This window comes from Hippopotamus amphibius, chromosome 3 (assembly GCF_030028045.1).
Source record: "Hippopotamus amphibius kiboko isolate mHipAmp2 chromosome 3, mHipAmp2.hap2, whole genome shotgun sequence".
NCBI lineage: Eukaryota > Metazoa > Chordata > Mammalia > Artiodactyla > Hippopotamidae > Hippopotamus > Hippopotamus amphibius.
In genome coordinates this window covers 81,295,399-81,317,434 of record NC_080188.1, presented here as the reverse complement: position 1 = coordinate 81,317,434, position 22,036 = coordinate 81,295,399, and the positions used below count along the sequence as shown (strand labels likewise).

General features: G+C 34.3%; 1 protein-coding gene across 6 annotated transcripts in view; it reads left to right on the top strand.

Annotated features, from left to right (window-relative positions):
- The window catches only part of LRBA (LPS responsive beige-like anchor protein), a 687,888-nt gene that overhangs the window by 246,368 nt on the left and 419,484 nt on the right, over window positions 1–22,036 (top strand). For all 6 annotated transcript variants that reach the window (XM_057725704.1, XM_057725703.1, XM_057725702.1 and 3 more), the window contains one exon: window positions 12,902–13,010. In XM_057725704.1, coding sequence (XP_057581687.1) covers window positions 12,902–13,010 — 109 coding nt within the window. The remainder of the gene's footprint in view (window positions 1–12,901; window positions 13,011–22,036) is intronic.

Here is a 22,036-nt window from a genome sequence, read left to right as displayed (position 1 = left end):
AAGTAGGTACCACCTGGCCTATTTCTAAACTGAGAAAGATCTGTATTGGCTTTAAATATGTATGAAGCCCGTTAAAGAATATTAAAAAGTTGGTTGAAAAACATTCTTCTGTTGGTGATCAGTCTGCTCTTTCTGACTTCAGGATTGTATATTCTATGATGTTAGAATCTTTGCATCTCTTTCTCAAAGTTGTTACTGAGGGCTTTACCTCAGGAAGCAGTAGAGAGGTATGAATTTAAGGATTCTTGTGATACTGAATGACTGAATGTGCTGTGTGTGTGTGTGAGCAAAGAGGTAATTACATGGAGAGTTATGTAATACTTCTACAATATAAGAATGGCGACTATATTGATAAATGGAAATATAGTCTGAGAAGTGAGGTTTTATTAGTTGTGATATTATGGAAGGAAGACTTTGGAAACAACTTTTTCCTCTCAAATTTGGTTTGTGACTATTCTCTGTAGTTAATTCTAAAGAAATTACAATGGCAGAGAGATTGCCAATTCACATTGCTTCCATATTCTCAGTTGTTAGGATGCAAAAATGTGGTAACTTTCCTTTCCCTTCAATGGTGAAGATGTTTAGTAGAGAAAATCTGACAGTTACTGCTAATGGGGGTCACAGAAAGCCCAGGAAACAGAGCAGTAATATTGGAAAACTCTTGCTGAAAATGTGTGTATGTGCTTACCCAAGGTCTAGACTAGTATAATCAGATGTGGACAATGGGCTGTAATGTAGTTATGGGAGACAGTTGTCATCATTACTGTTATTTATTGAGCTGCTAGCGTGAATCTTTCCTAGTTAGTCACTTGATAGGGTTGTTTGTTTCCTAAGGCTGACACAAGCACTTTTTTTTCTCCTTGCGCTGTAGGTATAAATTATACATAGTTTTTCTTCTTAATAATAAAATATGTGAATCATCTTGTGCTCTGCATTTAGAGATTTAATTTACTAAATAGTAAACCTACTATTTTGAGACTGCTCATTATAATTAAAACTTTGATGTGTAATTCTTTGTTAGAATAGTTTTCACAACTGTTAGGTAAAATTACAGTTGCTAAATACTGTATAATTTGTATATTTGAGAAAATATGCACAAAGGTGGAAAATATTGGCCTCTTAGAAAAGCAACAATTCTTTATTCATTTAGATTTCTTATTACTTATTTTGTGAAGTAGTTTTTATGTTTTCCATAGTAAAAGGAAATGTCATATTTGTGTGTCTAACTTAAAGTAAATGGGAGGCATGTAGTCAGGGCCTTCTGAGATATTGAATTTTAAAATCATTTTGTAAATTATGAAGGAAAAATGTATATGCTTTCTTTTTTCTTTGGAAGTAATGTTAAATATTTTATATACATCCTAATCAAATTCTAAAATATGCTTTTAAATAAATAAGGTTAGGCAGTAATATTTTGTATTATGCAGTGACACTTTTTCAAACTTAAATTTCTGACATAGTTTTCTAATCTGAATGCTCTAGAGTTTTGCTTTTAATTACCTGGATACATGTAAATACTTGAGAATCTTTACTTTAAAGCATTGTCACAAACTGTCCATTTATCAAATGATAATTGAGTACAGTCTACCTGAACAGTACCTCTTAGGTGCTGTGGTTGATTAAAAAAGAAGGGTAGGTGAAGGACGCGCTTCCTCAAACACTTGTGATCTTATAGGGAGGACAGAGTAATACACGTAGTAATCGAATAGAATTTTTATGATACTGTGTAAACAAGTAAAATAACTGCTATGTATATAATAAGCATTAGGTGCAAGATTGGCATAAAATGAAGGCCTATTTTATAGGGTAGAATTGTGGAATGTTCCTTAGAAGGAAAGAGGATTCAGTTAGATCTTACAGAAATTAAGATTTTGGAAGTAAAGAAATGATAAAAGTAGGTTGGGGTGGGTGGTTTTGACACTCATTTTCTGTCATTCATTGTGTACTTGTTTATTGATTGTAGTCTTTGTGTCAGGCACTTTTCTAGAGCCTGAAGATGTAGCTGTGAATAAGACTCTGCTGTCATAGAGGAGAGGACAAATAATAAGCAAGTGAATGAACAAATAAGATAATTCAAGTAGTAATAAATGCTTGGAAGAAAACAATATAGGATACTGTTATGAGAGTGAAGAGGGGAGAGTTTATAGGGAAGCCACGATAGCATGTTTAGAGGAGATTTTTGAAGAAGTGACACTTGATTTGAATGAAGAGAAGTAGCCAGTTTGAGATCTAGGTCACAACATTTTAAGGTGAGGAAATATCAAGAACAAAGGCCTTGAGGAGGGAATGATATTTGTGAATTATTGAAACAAATAAAAGGCCTGAGTGGCTGGAGCAAAATGACTAAGAGAAAGAGTGAGGTTTGGAAATGTGAAAAGTATCTAGGTTTCCAGTCACATAGGTCCTTGTAAGCTGTGGTCGGAAATATGGCTTTAATCTGATTTGGTAAGAATATGTTGGCAGAGTTTTAAACAGAGGAGTGGCATGATATGACTTAGGGTTTTATGTTTTGTTTTTTTGATAGTGACATTTAAGTGAAGTGTTTATTTTTTAGGTTTTAATTTACTTATTTTTAACTGTGGTAAAAAACACATAATATAAAACTAACCACTTTAACCACTTTAAAGTGTACAATTCAGTGGCATTAAGTACATTCACTTTTATATCACAACCATTGTCAGCAAGCATCTCCAGAGCTCGTTTCATCTTGCTGTGCTGAAACTCTGTACCCATTCCTTCCTACCCCCGGCCCCTGGCAGCCACTGTTGTACTTTCTGTGTTGATGAACCTAATTACTCTAGGCATCTCATATTAGTAGAATCATACAGTATTTGTCCTTTGCTTCTGGCTGTTTTTCACTTAGCGTGGTATCTTAAGGTATTCATCCATGTTGTAGCACGTATTAGAATTTCCTTCCTTTTTAAGGCCGAGTAATATTCCATCATATGTATATACCACATTTTACTTGTCTTTTCCCTGTTGATGGACACTGAGTTGCTTCCACCTTTTGGTTTCTGTGAGTAATGCTGCTAGTCCCTGCTTTGGATTCCTTTGGCTATATACCCAGAAGTAGAATTGCTGGGTCATATGACACATGTATGATTCATATGAGATGTGGATCATATTTTAAGTTTTTGAAGAACTGCTATACTGCTTTCCTTAGTGGCTGCACAGTTTCGCATTCTCCCTCACAGTGCTCAAGGTTTTCAGTTTCTCCATATCCTTGCCAACTCTAATTTTCTGGGTTTCTTTGTTAGTAGCCATCCTAATGAGTGTGAGGTAGTATTTCATTGTGGTTTTTATTGGGCATTTCCTTAATGATTAGTGATGTTTAGCCTCTTTTCTTGTGTTATTAGCTATTTTACATCTTCTCTGGGAAATAGCCATTCCGTAGTTTGCCCACTTTTGAATTGTTATTTATTTATTTTTGTTGTTGAGTTGTATAAGTTTTTTTTTTTTAATATACTTTGGATATTAACACCTCATCAGGTGTATGATTTGCAAATATTTTCTCCCATTCTGTGGATTGCCTTTTTACTTTGTTGATTATGTTCTTTGATGCATAGAACTTCTAAATTTTGATGTAGTTTAATTAATTTTTTTCTTTTGTTGCCTGTGCTTTTGGTGTCATATCCAAGAAATCATTGCCAAGTCAGAGGTTATGAAGCTTTTCCACCTATGTTTTCTTCTGTGTTTTATATTTGTAGGTATTATACTTATATCTTTAATCCATTGGAGTTAATTTTTATACATGGTCTGAGATAAAGGTCCGACTTCATTCTTTTGTATGTGGTTATCCAGTTTTCTATACACCATGAGCTATGTTTTTAAAGAATGCATGAATTGTGGGGAATTCCCTGGTGGCCCAGTATTTAGGACTCCACGGTTTCATTGCTGAGGGCCCAAGTTCAATCTCTGATTGGAGAACTAAGATTCCACAAGCCACTTGGTGTAGCCAAAAAAGGGAAAAAAGTAAAAATATAAAAAATACAACGAATTGTGATCGGGCATGGGGCAAGAATGGAAGCAGATATATCACTGAAGATACTACTGAAATATTTCAGGCAAGAGGTGAAGGCGGCTTAGACTGATGTGATAGCAGTGGTGATGGAGATAAATAAATATGTGAGAAGTTTAAGAGTTAAAGCTGTAGAACTTGCCTTCATGAATTAGATTTGGAGGTGAGGGAAAGATAAATCAAGAATTAATCCTAGGGTTCTATTTAAGGGAACTTAGGAGGTATTTATTGAAATAGGAAAAATTGAGGTAGGGATAGAGGAAGAGTTTTTATTGACAGTCGGCAGGTAAAATCAAGAGTTCTGTTTTGGAAATGTTAAGTTTGAAATGCCCATTGGGCATACAAGTGAAGATTTCAGTTCGACAGCTGACTGTGTGGGTTGAAATCACAGGGCCCAGAGTAGTGTTAGAGATATGGGAATCAGCAGCACGCAGGTGAAATTTAAAGGCCATAGGGTAGATGAAATAATTTAGATAGAGAAAGGGGCACAGAACTGAGCTCTGGGAAACTATAAAATTTAGGGGTAATGCAAGAAGGAGGTGGCAGAAAAGGAGATAGTGAAGAAGCAGCTACTAAGTAGGAGGAAAATCATCAATGTGCTATATTGTGTTGAAGAAGATAAAGGAAGAAAATGTTTTAAGAACCTTAAGGTACTTATAACAGTTAGCTTGCTATTTGCATGTAGTCCTAACTTCCTGTGTTAGGTTGTAAACTCCCTGTGGTCAGTTTTATGTATCTTTGTATTCCTCACATAGTGGTCTGGAATTGCCTGGCATAAGCAAATGTGCAGAGGGTTTATTTCCCATGCAAGCACTGCTAGTCCCCTAACAATGATTAGGCACCATTCTGTACTCTGGAGATAAGGATAATTTACTCAAGGTTGGTACAATGGAAGACAGACTTGTAAATACACAATTGAGATGGTGTCATACAGAATGATACAGTGTAATGAGTACCACAAACAAGGCATATGTACCTTTTGTTTTTTAGTTCTATTGAGGGACAACATATGTAGGATCAGAAAGGTTTTTATGTAGTTAAATCTTGAGTTTTGCTTTGAAGGATTAATAAGATAGGCAAGATGGAATAAGAAGTGATGTCTTTCCTGACTGAGAAAATAGTAGGAACAGATGTAAAGAGGTGTAAAAGTACAAGGTGTAATGTTTGAGGAAGCAGTTTTACAGTATAAATCAGGGGTCCCTAACCCCTGGACTGCGTACCGCTACCGGCCTGTGGTCCCTGGTGCCAGAAAGGTTGGGGACCACTGGTATAAAGGAGTAGCAAAATTTCTGGAGATCATGGGAAGGTAGTTTAAACTTCAAAAAGTGTACAGTGATCATCAGGTTTTCTTTTCAGAAAAATGACCCCGATGAGGCGTTGGCTAGAATAATGAGATTAATGGCCAGACATTTGATGGAGGCTATTGTAATAACTGAAGCCATGATGTTGAGGGTCGAGGCACTGGAAAATGTTACAGAGAGAAACAGCTTTTAGAGTTATTGTGGAGGTAGAGTGAACAATACTTGGTCTGCTGAATGTGAAGGATGATGAGGAGGGAAAAGTCAAAAATGACTGATATTTCTAGCTTCAGTAACTAGGTAAATAGCAATGATGTTAGCAGTCAGGGCAGAGAAAGCAAGAAAGAATGATCTCTGAATAAGAGGCTGGTTTAATAAGTTATGTTAGATTCCAGCCACAAAAATTCTCTATCATAGTGGTGCACCATGAAGTAAAATAAATCGCTTTGTATGGTAGGACTCCTTTACACATGTGTACGTAAGTATTTATATACACATATGCATAGTTACTATATATGTACATGTATGCCACAGATACCATATATGTTTTTATAAGTTTAGAAAAATTTAAGGACAGGAACATAAACTGTTAATGGTTATGCAGCTCATTCTGAAAAATGGACAGGAAAGGGAATTGGGGCCTTCCTATTGTTGTTTCATTATTTAAGTGTTGCATTTTGTTTTTGTTTTTGTTTGTTTTGTACAACATGTTACCTTTATGCAAAGCACACACACAGAAACCCCCATAAGATGATATTATCTGTCTATCTGTCTGTCTAGATATCTGTGCGTTTTGTCCATCTTGAAAAATAAATGGCAGGAAGGGGTGTTTTCATTCTCTTCAAAATATAACACATTTTTTCCGCTCTTCATAACTTTGTTCATACTGTTGTCCACAATGATCTTTCCTCTCCTTTGTGCTTTTGCCCTTTATTTAAGGCTCATTTCATGCTCTAGCCCTCTGTCGGTGCTTTTTTTTTTTTTTTCATCCTGAGGAGCTTGTAGGGATCTTGGCTTCTACTGAATTTTGATAGCACATGTATTCTTATGTCCTAATTGTATTTGTATTGCTTTTCTGTTCACACATAACAAATTCCCACAAACGTTGCAGCTTGAAGCAACATACATTTACTATCTTGCAATTTCTTTGGATCAGGCACCTGGACACAGCTCAACTGGATTCTCTACTGAGAATTTTACAAGTCTGCAGTAAAGGTGTTAGACAAGTTGTGTTCTAAGCTCACGTGGTTGTTAGCAGAATTCATTTCCTTTTACCTGTACGACTGAGGTCTCCATTTTCTTGCTGGCTGTCACTAGGATCTGATCTCAGCTCCTAGAGGCTATCCTAGCCCCTTGTCACATGGCCCTCTCACACCATGGTAGGTTACTTTTTCAAGGCTGATGGGAGAATCTCTTGTAAGCCAAGGCAGAGCCTATATAATGTAATGTATCACAAGAGTGTCTATCTCATCACCTTTGCTACATAAAGTAACCTAATTAAGGAATGTCTATCCCATCATCTTTGCCATATTCTGTTTCCTAGAACCAAGTCCAAGATTCTGCCCTGGTTAAACTCAGTGGGGTGGGATCATACAAGACCTTGACTCATTGGAGGTCACTTTATAGTGTGTCCACCATAGAACTTCTATCTGTATTTAAAGCTGGAAAGGACCTCAGAGTATTCTCTTCCTCCCCAACTAAAATATAAGGAAATTTCATCTCCAGTGCCTAGCTTAGTATTTACAGCATAGTAGGTATTGAATAGATACTTGGCAGTGATTCGGAAGGCAGAGGGAATTGTGGACAGAAGTGTTGTAGATTAGAGTAAGCATGCAGAAGATTTATTCAGTTATATTGTGTATGAGATGGTTAAGGCTTGATTTTTAGGACCTGGTGAAATTGACAGTATTCGCTGATGGATTAGGGACCTGGAGGAAGGTGGTAGTGAAGAGGGAGGAACTAGAATAACTTTGAGGTTGCTTGTTTGGGGACTGGAAGGATGGTGTGCCAGTGACTAATCAGTTCAATTAATATTTAAGTGCTGTGAGGCAGTGTATTGATGTTAAATTCACAATGTGGTTTTTGGTCTCTAGAGAGAAACTAAGAAGCACAAACCAGTATTTCACATCTATACTCATGAAGGCAGTTGCTTTCTCTATCTGTAGAGTCATAGGAAGTTATTCATTAGCAGGTTTTAAAATTGCACTAGGGATTGTTTTCATCTGTAGTGCCTGAATGTGTACTGTTTATCCTAGTGATGTTACCCAAAAATCATAGATAGGACATTGCATTAACTTTTAAAGTGACTGAGAGACAGTTTGGGGATAATGGAGAGGGTCTGACAGATCTGGAATCAAATTATAAGTAGTGTATACAAACTTAATAAAGATATGGAAAAAGTGGTAGAAGAGCAGAAAGCCTTTTTATTTTCCTTAGTGATTTCCTGTTTTCCGTTCTTTTAATTATTGCTTGTTGTAAAACTTAAAACAATAGGAAAATATGAGGAGGAGGTCATATAGCCTAACTTTCTAGAGAAGGGGGTGGAACACTTTTTTTTTTGTAAAGGGCCAGATAGTATTTTAGACCTGGCAGGCTGTATGGTCTCTGTCACTACTTAATATAGTAGTATAATGTGATAACAGCCATAGATAATAGTTAAACAGATGCGCGGGGCATGGCATGACTTTATTCCAGTAAAACTTTATAAACAAAAATTGTTGGCAGGCCAGGTTTGGCTCACATGCCGTAATTCTAGTGATTCTGCCCTTGTTCTAGATGATTGGCAATTTGGTATCGTTTCTTTTATATTTTTCCCAAACTCATATTGTACATAATATTCATCAAAAATTTTTCCCACTTAATAATATATTGTGGAAAAACTTCCAGTGTTAATTCAGAAGAATCTATCTCATTATATGATTGTGTATTTTGGTTCTTTCAGTTTTTGACTTTTATTAAGTGTTTTAGGGAAATTCCTCATACACAGACACATCTTTCTGCACTTGGAAGGACATATTCATATGGCAAGTTACTAGGAGCATAATGATTGCTTTGTATCAAAGTCTATAATATATATTTTTTAAATTAATTTTTATTGGAGTATAAAGTAATTGATTTACAATTTTGTGTTAGTTTCAAGTGTACAGCAAAGTGAATCAGTTATACATATACATATATCCACTCCTTTTTAGATTCTTGTCCCATATAGGTCATTACAGAGTATTGAGTAGAGAGTTCCCTGTGCTGTACAGCAGGTCCTTATTAGTTATCTATTTTATATATAGTAGTGTGTATATGTCAATCCCAATCTCCTAATTTATCCCTCCCCAATCTCCTAATTTATCCCTCCCCCCGCCCCTTTCTCCCTTCCTAATCATAAGTTGGTTTTTTTGCATCTGTGTTAATTTATATTTTTGATAAAAATGTTGATACAGAGAAATGCAGGAACCCCATGGAATGTCTGTAGACATGCCATTGTTGATGACTGTTGGGTCTGACTTTTATAGGTGGGTATTATCTAATTGCAGTTTAGCTACTCTTGCTGTTTACCTAAAAAACATGATCCTAGCCCTGCCCATTCTCTTTCCAATTCCTTTGAGGAAGGGAATTTAGAAGACCTTTACATAACGTATTCCAGAAGCCTCCCATTTATATAAAACGAATCACTCTGTTGGTATGTATGGTAGGTGGTGGGTGGTGTAATGGAAGCATTTACCAAGAATGGGTCGATTGTTGATATATTCAAGGTAATTTTTTTTTGCAGTGTTTAAAAGTGTATGATCATTACTAACGTTCCATACGAATCGGTGTATGGAGAGGTCTCTGGTATCACCAAAGTTAATCATCTCTTAAACTCTTGACTTTTATTAGCATAAATTAGTTAAAAAAACATTTTTTTATACAAGGTGATTCTTATGGTATATATTCTTTGGTGTGCCTTTTATTAACACTGTTAGTGAAATTAACTTTGTTGTGCATAACAGTAGTTGTTTCTTTTAGATACTGTTTAGTGTTTTATTATATGGATATTCTACCATTTAAAAAATTCATTTTATTCTTAATGGGCATTTAGATAGTTGCTAGTGTTTGGCTGTTATAAATAAAGTTGCTGTAAACATCCTCTTAAGTATATTTTGTGATTTTGTGAGTCCCTGTAGTTTCATATCGTTGCCAATTTTGAGTCTCTTTTTTTTTAATATGGTGATTCTGGTGGGATGTAGTATATTTTTTATGGCTTTAATTTGTATCTCCCTGATGATTAATAATCCTGTACACCGCAGCACCTTTTCGTGAACTTAATTGCCATTTGAAAATCTTTTGTGAAGTGCTTATTTTTGTACTTTGGTCGTTTTTATTTATTGTGGTTATTGTCTTTATTTGTAAGAATTTCTTATGTATATCACATATAATTTCCTTGTTGACTATAAGTATTTCAGATCTCCCTTCCTAAAGTTTGCCTTTTAATTCTCTTAATGTTGGCTTTCATAAGCATAAATTGTTAATTTTATCAATAATTTTCTTTATGGTATGCGTACTTTATGTTTGGTTAAAGAAATCTTTATTTTAACCTAAGTCCTGAAGATACTCTCTTATGTAATCTTCTTCTAGAAGTGTTTAGGTCTTGTCTGTGATCCATTTGGAATTGATCTGTTTGTATGGTTTGAGATAGTAGTCAAGGTTAATTTTGTCCATATGAACATCAATTGGTCGATCCAGGACCATTTATTGAAAAATTCCATCTTCCTCTTACTTGTTGCAGAAGTGCCTCTGCCATAAATACGGAATCTGGTGAAAAATATAATGTATATATTTCTATATTAAATATTTATATATAAATATATTTCCATATTAAATATTTATACATAGCATATTTATATAATTATAAATATAAATTTATATAATTATAAATTTATATAAATATATATGTTTCTAAATATATATATATTTTTGTCTGTCTCTGGACATCTTGTTTCATTAGTCTGTTCATCTGTCTTTGCCCCAGTACCACATTGTCTTAATTACTGTATCTTTATAATATTTGATAGTATAAATCCTCTGTTATGATTATGGTTATTATCCGTCCTCTTTTCCCTTCTTCCACAGTGTCTCAGCTGTGCTTTATTCTTTACATTTTCCTATAACTTTTAGAGTAAATTTGCCAAATTACACAGAAGGACCTTATGCTGAGATTGGGATTGGAATTCATTATGATGCCGAAAACTTGGTCTCTGTGCACTGGTGCCAAATCGAATCTTGGAGACAGAGTTCTGGGTGAAATAGAAAAGAATAGCTTTATTGCTTTGCCAGGCAAAGGGGGACACAGGGCTCCTGCCCTCAGAAATGGTGTATCCCAACCTGGGAGGATTTGGTGAGGAATTTTTATAGCAATGGTTCAAGGGTGGGTTGCTGATAAAATTAGGGTGTGTATAGAGCCTGCACTCCTTTAATCTGGTCTCAGCTAATCTTTTGCTGAGCTTCTCTGGTTCCTTTAATCTGGCTTCAGGTGCTCTTCTCTGGAATGAAGAATGCTGATATCTTCCATTTATTGGGGGTTTTAGTTCTATAAAGAGCATAAAAGATACTGTTTTATACCCTTGAGGCAGAACCAGGACCCTTCCCCAAGGCTGCACTGTTGTTTTTTGGCTGCTCCTCACTTGTCTCTGCATCCTTTCCCTTCCCTGTTTAGCAACTGTTCGAATCTCCCCTTTGGAACTTAGGGAGGGCCATGGAGGCTGGTGTCTGTTCCATACAAACAGGGAATGGGGGACATGGGAAGGCTTCCATACCCAGGAGCCCCACAGTGTCCTGCTCGGTTTCACTATGAAACGTTACTATCTTGATTTTCTGTGAGTTTGCTTCTGTTTGGTTTTTGTTCATTTGATGTTTTCTCTTATTTTACCTGTTCATTGGTGATCTTTAAAAAAAGTTTTATTGGAGTATAGTTGATTTACAGTGTTGTGTTATTTTCTGCTGTACAGCAAAGTGAATCAGTTATACATATGCATATATCCACTCTTTTTTAGGTTCTTTTCCCATATAGGTCATTACAGAGTATTGAGTAGAGTTCCCTGTGCCATACAGTAGATCCTTATTCGTTATCTATTTTATTATATGGTAGTGTGTATATGTCAAGTTCATTGGTGATTGAATGTTGGACATTGTATTTAGTATTGCAGGAAATTGTGTTTAACAGTGTCTAGATGATGATATCTTCCTCTAGAGAGGATTTCCTTTTGATTTTTGATTAGCAGTTAGATTAGGTGCCAATTATGTTAATTTAAGACAGCTGATTCAAAGCTGAAATTTTTAAAATCTTTGTGGAAGTTTGCCCTATTTACTGTTTGCCTACTCCTAACTAGCCCTTCTAGGTCTTCTTTTTTTTAAATTAATTAATTAATTAATTAATTGGCTGCATTGGGTCTTCGTTGCTGCACATGGGCTTTCTCTACTTGCAGTGAGCAGGGGCTACTCTTCATTGTGGGTGGCTTCTCTTGTTGCGTAGTGTGGGCTCTAGGTGTGTGGGCTTCAGTAATTGTGGCACATATGCTCAATAGCTGTGGCTCATGGGCTCTAGAGCGCAGGCTCAATAGTTGTGGGGCATGAGCTTACTTGCTCTGCAGCATGTGGGATCTTCCTGGAGCAGCGTGTCCCCTGCATTGGCAGGCGGATTCTTTTTTTTTTTTTTTTTTTTATTAAATATTTATTTATTTATTTAGGCTGTGCTGGATCTTAGTTGAGGCTTGTGGGATCTAGTTACCTGACCTGGGATCGAACCCTGACCCCCTGGATTGGAAGTGCAGAGTCTTACCCACTGGACCACCAGGGAAGTCCCTGGCAGGCGGATTCTTAACCACTGCACCACCTAGGAAGTCCCTCTAGGTCTTCTTAAAACCCAGAGTTTTACCATGAGTCTACTGTGCTGTTTTTTATGTTTTCTTTTTTCTCCTTACCCTATGAGATTCTGAAAATTTTGTTTAGTTTTTTGGCTGCCAGTTAACCTAAGTGCAAATTGCCATAATGTTGTTTGAAGGTCTGTTGTTTTCATGTTTTTGAGAACTGGTCTTGTCTGTTTCGTAGGGTATACTTGGGCTCTTTTTGTAAGCCTGGGTAAACTACTAGGATTCCTCCACCTTGACAGGTTTATAAAATTCAATTTTTGTCTCCCTAGCTCTATAAGACTTGTAACAGCTCTATTTAGCTTCTCTGTTCTCACCTTCAAATAGCAAATGCGTTAGTGGGAAAAGTCATGTTGAATATCTTCTCTAGGATCCTGGCTCTTTAAATCTTGGCTACCTTGGAATCTCTCCAATACCCTAAAAAAGATTAAAACATAAATTTAATTTAGCATTTTCAGTTGCTTTTGTTGGATAGTTAGTTTGATAAAAGTGAATCTGCCCTTGCCAGAGGAATAACTTTTTGCTCTTATGTTCTTCAATTATTTAGTGTGAAATAACAGTCCATTTGGTATGATGTCAGAAAAGGAGAGTAAATGTTCTTCCCTCTCCCAAGTAACAAAATACACCACCTTTGAGCAGTGAATAGTGTGTATACTTATATTTATTTGACAATGTTTATCTCTCTATAGGTTGCTTAGCCAAACGATGAGGGATCATCTAGTAAGAGTAGCAAATGAAGCTGAATTTATCCTGAGCAGGCAGCGAGCAGAGGATATTCACAGACACGCGGATTTTGAGGTAGGTGTGAGGAAATTACCATTTTTGAATGTTAATCATGGGAAACTGTGTAGGTAAAATGGCAGCATGGTATTAGCAAACATGTATCATCAAAAAATTAAAAATTAGCTGGTGAGAGAATCATGGGGATTTTGGGAAGATAGGGCAAGATTCTGTAGCCTTGGCTCTGATAGTTTTCCGATAAAGTAAATTAGTGAAGGACTTTTCGCCCTCTCTAGGCAAGACAGAGCTAGTTAACTGGAAATGAAAACCCCTGTGGTAGATAAGATCTTTCAGGTTTCTAGAGAGAAGCTGAATAGAGGCATGAAGTTTCTTTACCCTTGAGGTGGTAGCTGAGGAACTGAGGGAGCATACAGCTTTCTTCTTGAAGGGTCCTCACAGGGGGACCAAGTGACAGACCCATCCCGGGACCAGTGCTTGTCTCAGCTTTTGCTCCTGAACATGTGTAACAAACATGAATTCATAGAGGAAATTAATGGTCTTGTACTAAATAAATGACAAAAATTCACGCCTAAGCTGAATTAGAAACGTTTGACAAGAACATTTGCTAAGAATTGGAAAAAAAAAATTAAAAAGCACCACCTGTGTTCTTTCTAACATAATAGGAGTGGATATTTCAAATGTTGCTGATATTTTTCTGGTACATTAAAAATGATGAAAACCTCTCCAAGTTCATTTTATACACCCTTCATAACATGAGAAGAGATACTAGAAAAATAAAACTCTGGAAGAGCAACATCACTTAGGAATATGGGCACAAAATTCTAACTAAAACTTTAACCAACATAATCCAACAATGTGATAAAAGAACTATACCATTGACTCTTGAACAACACAGGTTTAAACTGTGTGGGTCTGCTCATCTGTCAATATTTTTCAGTAGTAAATACTAGAGTACCACACAGTCTGTAGTTGGTCAAAATTGCAGATGTGGAGGAACTTTGGATATGGAAGGCTGACTATAAATTATGTGTGTATTAACCTCCGTGTTTGTCAAGGGTTAGCTGTATAGTGGGGACTGCTTAGAATTTATTTATGGACTCCAAAGATGGTTTAATATTAAGATATCTATATATAAAATAAATTATATCAACAAATTATAAACAGGAAAATCATGGGAAGATATCAATAAATGTAGGAAAAAACATATTACACATTTTAGTATCCAGCCCTAATAAAACTCTGAGGAAAAAAAATTTGTATCAGAAAACAATCTAAATATGATGACTGTTTAATAAATATCATTTAAAATGTTTAAAGCCGTTTGTATTAAAATCAGGAAAAAGTGATTGATACCTTCTGTAAACTACTGAAGAATTATTCTGTGCTGGGTATTGTATCTTATTCTGTGTGTATAAGAGAGAGAGGGCAACAGAGACATAGAATCCTTCTTTTATTTTGAAATAAGTTAAGACTTATAGGAGAGTTGTGAGTAGCACAAGAACTACTCTTCACCATTCTCCTAGATTCTGCAGTTGTTAAAGTTTTACCACATTTGCTTCTCTCCTGTTTTTCTTTGTTTTTCTGAATTTGAGAGTAAGTTGAAGCCGTGATACCCTTTTACCTCTAATTACTTCAGTGAGAATTGCCTATGCCCATTCTTTGTTTTAATCTTGTACAGTTTTCAATTCAGAAAATTAACACTGGTACAATGCTATCATTTAAATATAGACCTTATTCATATTTTTCCAAATGTCTTCATAATGTTCTTTATAGTCAAAAAGAGAAAACATTAGTCACAAAAAATGTCAGTTTTTCTCAAATTAATATGTAAATTTAATACAGTAACATTAGCATATCATTCTATTAGAATAACAGTGGAGTATTTGAAATTTACATATACCTTTAAAAATATCTAAATATCAAAAACTTCCACTTAATACATTTGGATATGCAAATATCCAGTTAATATGGGAAAAGACATGCATTAGTGTAGCCCTGAGATTTATGAAATAAGGATATTGAGGATGTACTTGACTTCCCAGATAAACGTTACTAATTAAGACAATACTATAAAGGCAATATATACAAAAAAATCTTCCGGATGGAGTAAGGATATAGGATGAAAGATGACATAGTAAATACTTTAGAAAAGTATTTGGAAAACTGTACAAGTGGAACTAAGGCATATGTGAGGATTTTGTAACCAAGATAGGCCACCTAGAAAGTATAAAAAGTGAATGTCTATTACTACGTACAACATTAAGCTGAGGAAAGATACCATCAACAACGTGGAAAAACATAATGGAACATGGAAAGACTGATAAATATATTTATTATATTGATAATTCTTATGAAATGATAAGTGAAAAGTTGGCCCAATAGGCAGATATTCAGAGGATATGAATAGGAATTTCACAGAAGAATATAAATTACCAGTAACAGTTAAAATGGTACTGAAATGATTGAATATTTACACAAATATTTAGGGAAATGTAAATTAGAAAAATCATAATATCACTTCTCTATTCTCAGATTGAGAGAAAGAAAGAGTGATAGCTAGTACCATTGAAGGAGATGGGGAGATGAGAATGGGCAATGGTATTCTTTTATGTTTTTAGTGGAAATGTACATTTTTGTGTTATGGGAAGACAATATAGTCATATCTATTTTAATAATAATTACATAGGCACGTGCACACACACTGATTTACTCAATAACCCTATTGTGTGTATATATCTTTAAGACAAAAGTAATAGTATATAAACATAGATTGTAAGGCTGCTTCTTGCAGCATTATATGTAAATTTAACAAAATAAAAACGACAATGGAAAAACAGGAGGAACTGTTTAACAAAAGAACCATCATTTTCTCAATGAACAGGATGTTAATAAATTATGAAAAAATTAAGAGGTTAATGGCTTTTTAAAAAAGTAAGAACTTTATTCATATCTGTGTTTTTGAAATTGCATATTTCAATTCACAACCTGCTATGAAAGTTGAGGACATTAGTCCTCTCATATTTCTTTTTCATTGCTTTCTCTTCAACTTCTAATTTTTTGTTTTATTTTTTATATTGTCTAAATATTGAACACTCATGTATTGTAACCACAATTCTTATAGTACATGAGTGTTCATTATACATTTAAGTGAATTCACTACTCCACCCCCCTTTCATTAGTCATAATTTTTTAATTTCCCTCAAGATTCTTTCTTTTGACTCATTTTTTTTCCAGAAAGAAAAGTAGGAGAAACATTTACTTTACAGTTTATTCTGCTCTGTTTAAATTTGATTGAAAAAAATATACAAATAGAAGTGTGCACATATCAGTAGTGTGCAGTTCAATGAATTTTCACAAACTGACCATACCTGAGTAATCAGCTGTCAGATTAAGAAATAAAATATTACCAACTACTCAGAACCCCCTTCTACTCTATAACCTCTTAAGGACCAGTACAATCCTGTCTTCCAATACCATAAATGAATTTGTATTTTATATAAATGGAATAGTATAGTATATACTCTTTTGTGCCATCCTTTTTTCACTCAGCATTGAGTTCTGTGTTATTATATTATGCTATTAGATTGTTCCTTCTTATACCAATACTATTCCACTGTGTATATTGACTCAATTCTTAATTGGCTAGGTTTCATCTCTTCCCCTCCCCCCCAACAAAGGGTTCATGTGTGTTGTAAATTTAAAATCCTTTCATGTTTAAGAATATTTGCCAGCTGTCATTATATTTGAATGACATCCTGATGGATTAAGTATTCTTGGCTAAATAACACTTACATTCCTTTAGAACTTTACACACATTGCTTCGTTGTCTTTTTCCTTTGAATGTTGCTTTCAGAGAAGTTTGAGGCCAGTCTGATATTTTCCCTCAATTGACGGTTTGCTTGTTTTCTGTTTGAGATTTCTTTATTTGTTCATGGAGTTCATTTCTTAACAGGAATATGACTCAGTTTTGAGCATTATTTATCAGAAGTTCCTAGAACAAAATTTTTTGTTATAATCTGCAAATTCGGATTTTTCCTTCAGTTCTTAGTAATTTCTGCAAATTAAAATTTGAAATATCTTTTGCATTTTTTTTCTTTTTCTTTACTTAGTGACACATAAATCTGTTAGATATGTCTGTCTTTCCTATCTATTAGTTATTTCTTGATTGCTTTTACTTTCTTTGATCTCTAGCCATGAGTAAGGTTTTAATGTTTTATTTTGTCTATTTGTAGTTTGTCTATAATGATTGTTTTGGTCTTCTTTTGGTCTTTTTTTTTTTTTTTTTTAAATTTTGACTGTGCTGTGTCTTTGTTGCAGTGCATGAACTCTTCATTGTGGGCTTCTCTGTAGTTGCAGTGCGCAGGCTTCTTTGGTTGTGGCACATGGGCTCCAGACTGTGCAGGCTCAGTAGTTGTGGTGTGTGGGCTCTCTAGTGGTGGTGCCCAGGCTCTAGAGCGCTTGGGCTGAGTAGTTGTGGTGCATGGGTTTAGTTGCCCCGCAGCACGTGGGATCTTAGTTCCCTGACAAGGGATCGAACCCACGTCCCCTGAATTGGGGGATTCTTGCCCACTGGACCACCAGGTGAGTCCCTTTTTCTTCATTTTGTTCATTTAGATCTTCAATATCTCTCTTTACCCTTTTCTCTTGTTTTGACTTTTTTTTTTGTTATACTTTTATGTTGTTTTTTGGAAGAAAATAATTATGAGGAACTTCCTTTCATTTTTTGTTATGTATTTGTCTTTTGTATAGAATCTTTTGGGTTTTTTTTAAGTATTTTATTTTATTCATTCATTGGCGATTTATATTTACATAACTACTGTTTGGCTTAGATAGAATATCTTAGTGACTCCTTCCCTTCTCCTGTCTATAAAGCTATTTTTTCCTTCACTGAGCTACAGTTTGTTTGAAATTTGATTTTTGCCCCGTTTTGTTTGCCTGTCATGAAGAGAGAGACCTTTGACATAGGCTAGGAGGTCTTCCTAGTACACCTAAGTTTTGCTTTCTCTTATAAGATTTTAAGTATTTTCTACCAAGTTCATTCTAAAAACTATGGACAGTTCTCATCAGCTAAAAGTGTGCTTAGGCTGTGAATCACTACCTGCCATTTCAGAGAGTACTCTGGAGTCTACTTCTGCCCTGGGAAGTCGGCCCTATTTTTCATTTCCTTGTTTCACTAATTTTTGCACTGGACGTTTTTCTATCATCTTTAGTTAGAAGAAGCAAGAGATAATAATACCTACTCAGTTTGTGTCTCCCCATAGGTGAAGGCACTGAGAAAAATTATCAGAATGTTGTTAGTTTACCAGCATTGCTTTGGGCACATGGGGACATGGTTAAAAACTGAGCTTACTGCAGCCTTAGTTCTAATTCCAGTATGTTTAATTTCCCCAAGGCAACCAATCTTTTCATGTCTGCTGGTTTATGCTGTGTTTCTTTTGTTGTTGGTTATTTTGATTAGTTTTATTTGTTTGTTTTTGTTTTTTGTTGTTCAATATTTTTGTTTTTGCTAATTTCCTTAGGATTTGAAGGAAGAAAAAACTTTAAAAATTGCCATTTCAGCCTACCTTCCTAACCTGGAACCTGTGCCTTAGTGTCCTTTCTAATTGGTTATGGAGAAGTTCCTTCATTACTCTGGGTTGAGATTGCAGTTCATTCTTTTTATTTGAAATTTTAATGATCATGGTGCTGGTGTTATATGTATTCTTATGTGTATGAATGTGAGAGAATGGCGAAGGAGAAAGCATGTGGAATTGAAAAGGGGAAAAATACTTCTAAAACACTGTGTAGTACAAGAAATTAAATTGATCTGACCCAAGTGGTATATGCATTTGCAATTTAGATGAGGGATAGCGGTGACAACTGTAGCTCCTATTTCATGAGTCCTTATATTGGGTCAGGAACTGTCATGGGTGCTTTGTAAGTTTTAACTAATTTAATTACTACAATAAATCTCTGAAGCGGTAGTGTTATTATCTCTCATTTTATAAATGAGAAAACAGCATAAAGAGGAAATAACCCAGAATTAGTACTGGAATCCAGATGTAGGCAGTTTATCTCTTAATCACTAATCTATGTATTTGTTTCACATTTTATTAGATTTCTATAGAATGCATGAATAGGATTTAATCCTGGCACATACAACAGCTTTGTTCTAAGCTAATTTAATTTCATGCTTTTCTACCAGTTTTCCATTTTAATGTTTATCATCTGCTATGAGATTTATATTATTTATAGTAATATTCTAAATGCATGATAATAAAATATCTAAATAAAAACAAATATTTCCAAACCAATTTTATTGTTACTTAAATTTTTAGTGGAGAAAATATATTTGTTTGATTGTTTCACATGAGAGTCAATTTTAAGAGAGCAAACATTTTAAATATTTTCTAGTCTTTTGTAGAAAAAATTCCCTTTGTCTATACCACAAAACCCCAATTGATTGAGGCATGTTCATGTTTAATATATTTCTAACTATATTGCTCTTATACCTTAAATAATACTCTACAAGATGAAGCATATTTTTTCCCGGACAGCTTATATTCTAAAGGTTATCTATATTCAGCCTTGAATTCAAGCTGTGCATTCTTTAATAATATATTTGAACTTCATCTACTGCTAGTTACTTCCTCCTGCAAAAAAGAGATGTTGTCATGTATTTAATATACCATTGTGGTTGTAAAGTAGCTGACTTGTTTCATTTATTATCAAGGGATTGATGACAGTGTAGACCTGAAATGCATGTCTCTAGTTCATTGCATGATTATCATGGGAGTGGGATATCCTTGACATCTTCTGCTTTTGATTTATGTAGAGGTTCCTCGAATGTCGTGACATCATTGATTAGGTGTACATCTTAACTTTATTTTTTAATCTTACAGCTGTAAATAGAATGTTTATAAAAAATGTTGTTCAAAACATTGTACCCTGTCTTGTAAGTAATAGTGTGTGTGTGGGTGTACACAATTCATGACAATCTTTTGTTAAAAAAATTGTCTATCAAAGTTTAGTTTGTTTAAACTATTGTGATATATCTGTAAAACGTGATCACGATTATCATTTAATACCTTATTTTTAGGAATCTGTGTAAGTTAAAGTCCACTTCAGTAAGAAATTCTTAATGCCCTTTGGCTGATATTGCTTTGACTTTCATCTATTATACAGTAGAACTCATTTCTTATTAGCTTCAGTGGAATGGCAAACTAGATGGCCAGTCAGCTTAGTTGAAGTCATAAAACCCGTCTTTTTTATTAAATAAAGGGCGTGAAAACACTTGTTAATTTTTAATATAGCAATCTATATATTTTAATTTTAGTTGAAGGAGTTCAAATATTTTTTCACATTAGCAAACAAAATGTTTTTCCGTAAAGTGGTGAACGTTTTTTGCCACTTAAGTACTTTTGCATTTTTTAATATTAGTGAACACTTCTATGACACCACTTATTTATGTAAGCTCTTAACAAGTATAAAAATTCTTTATATCAATCCTTTGAGGTAAATATTGTTATCATTATCTTGGTTTTATAGGTGAGGAAACTTGAAGCACAGAGAACTTAAATGATTTGATCTAGGTCCTATAGCTAATATGTGGTGACGCTAGGATTTGAACCAAGTCGAGTAGTCTGATACAAAGTTAGGACCACCATCTACTAAGTGGGTTAACACACATTTTCTCATTTCAGCATCACAACAGATCTGTGAAAGTATGCAAGGTAGATTGCAGGAATGCGATTTGGCCTTGGTCACATAGCTAGAAAATTGATAATTTTGAGCCAGAACTCAGGTCTCCTAACAATAACCCAGTGTAGTATCTGTCTCCATATCCTCTGTCAACCCCGTGGTATCTTGAGGTGTTCTGCTGTTGAGAAAATATATTATTCAACATATGCCTGACAGTTCTGAGGGAGTGTGAAGCAAATTAACAAATATAATATTAGAGACCTAACCTACCAATTTTAGGGTTATGATGAATTATCCAGTTTACCTCTTTAATATTTGCTTTTTGTGTGTGTGTGATTGATGGCCATTTGCTTTCCTTTAGTTAAAATAAGTGTTTATTTTCTTAATTATAGAAATGATATGTTTATTATAGAAAGTTTAGAAAATAAAGAAAAATACAAAAAGCATTCATTGTTTAGCTTTAACAATGGTTTATCTGTTTGTTTTTCTTTTAACTTTAACTTGAAATAATTATAGAATTACAAGAAGTGGGAAAAGTAGTACAAAGGTCCCATGTATCCTACTATCTTTTAAAAATACACGTATACCACTTACCAAATTAGAATCATAATGATGCTTTTAAAAAGCAGGGAATACAAATATATCGTGTCATTTTTCATAAATGAATGCACAGTACACACAATTTTGTACCTTGTTTTGTATGTGTGTGGTCAGTATATATTGAGCTTTCTCATTTTTTTGTTGCTTTATTTAATAATTCATTGTATTTTTGTATGTTTCTGTATGTATAATTATTATTATAGTGCCAGACTTCCATTATTAGACATTTAGATTCTTTTCCATTCTTGTCGTTTTGTGAAAAGTACTGCAGCTTATAATTTTGAACTTATGTATTTCTGTAGGTGGCTAGTGAATTTTCTGTTTTACTTTTATCATTATCTTTAAGATTATTGTATATTTTTATCATGGAATCTACAGAAATTATTCTGTATGTTAGTAATTTTTTTTAGATTCTCTTATATCAATAAATCCTACCAGGTTGAGGAATTTTTAAAAAGAAAACCAATTCTAGGTTTTTTAAAGAGTTTTATAATTATTTATGTAATGTTGATTTTCTTTTTGTACTGTCATAAAATATATATATTACCCTTTTTTTAAATCTTTCAAACAGCCAAGTGTTTTTTTAATCTTTCAAAGAGCCAAGTTGAGAACAAGAGCAATAATATTAATATTATTCTAAGGACAGCAGTGGCCTCATCCTATTGTTTATTACATCATACTAATTTTTCTTAGTGTGTGTACTTTCAGTATACTGTTTGATCTAGTAGTTATTTAATATTCAAAGGATTTGTCCTTTATCGTTTATTCAAATTTTGTTTTTATTGTATTATGAGCAGATGGTA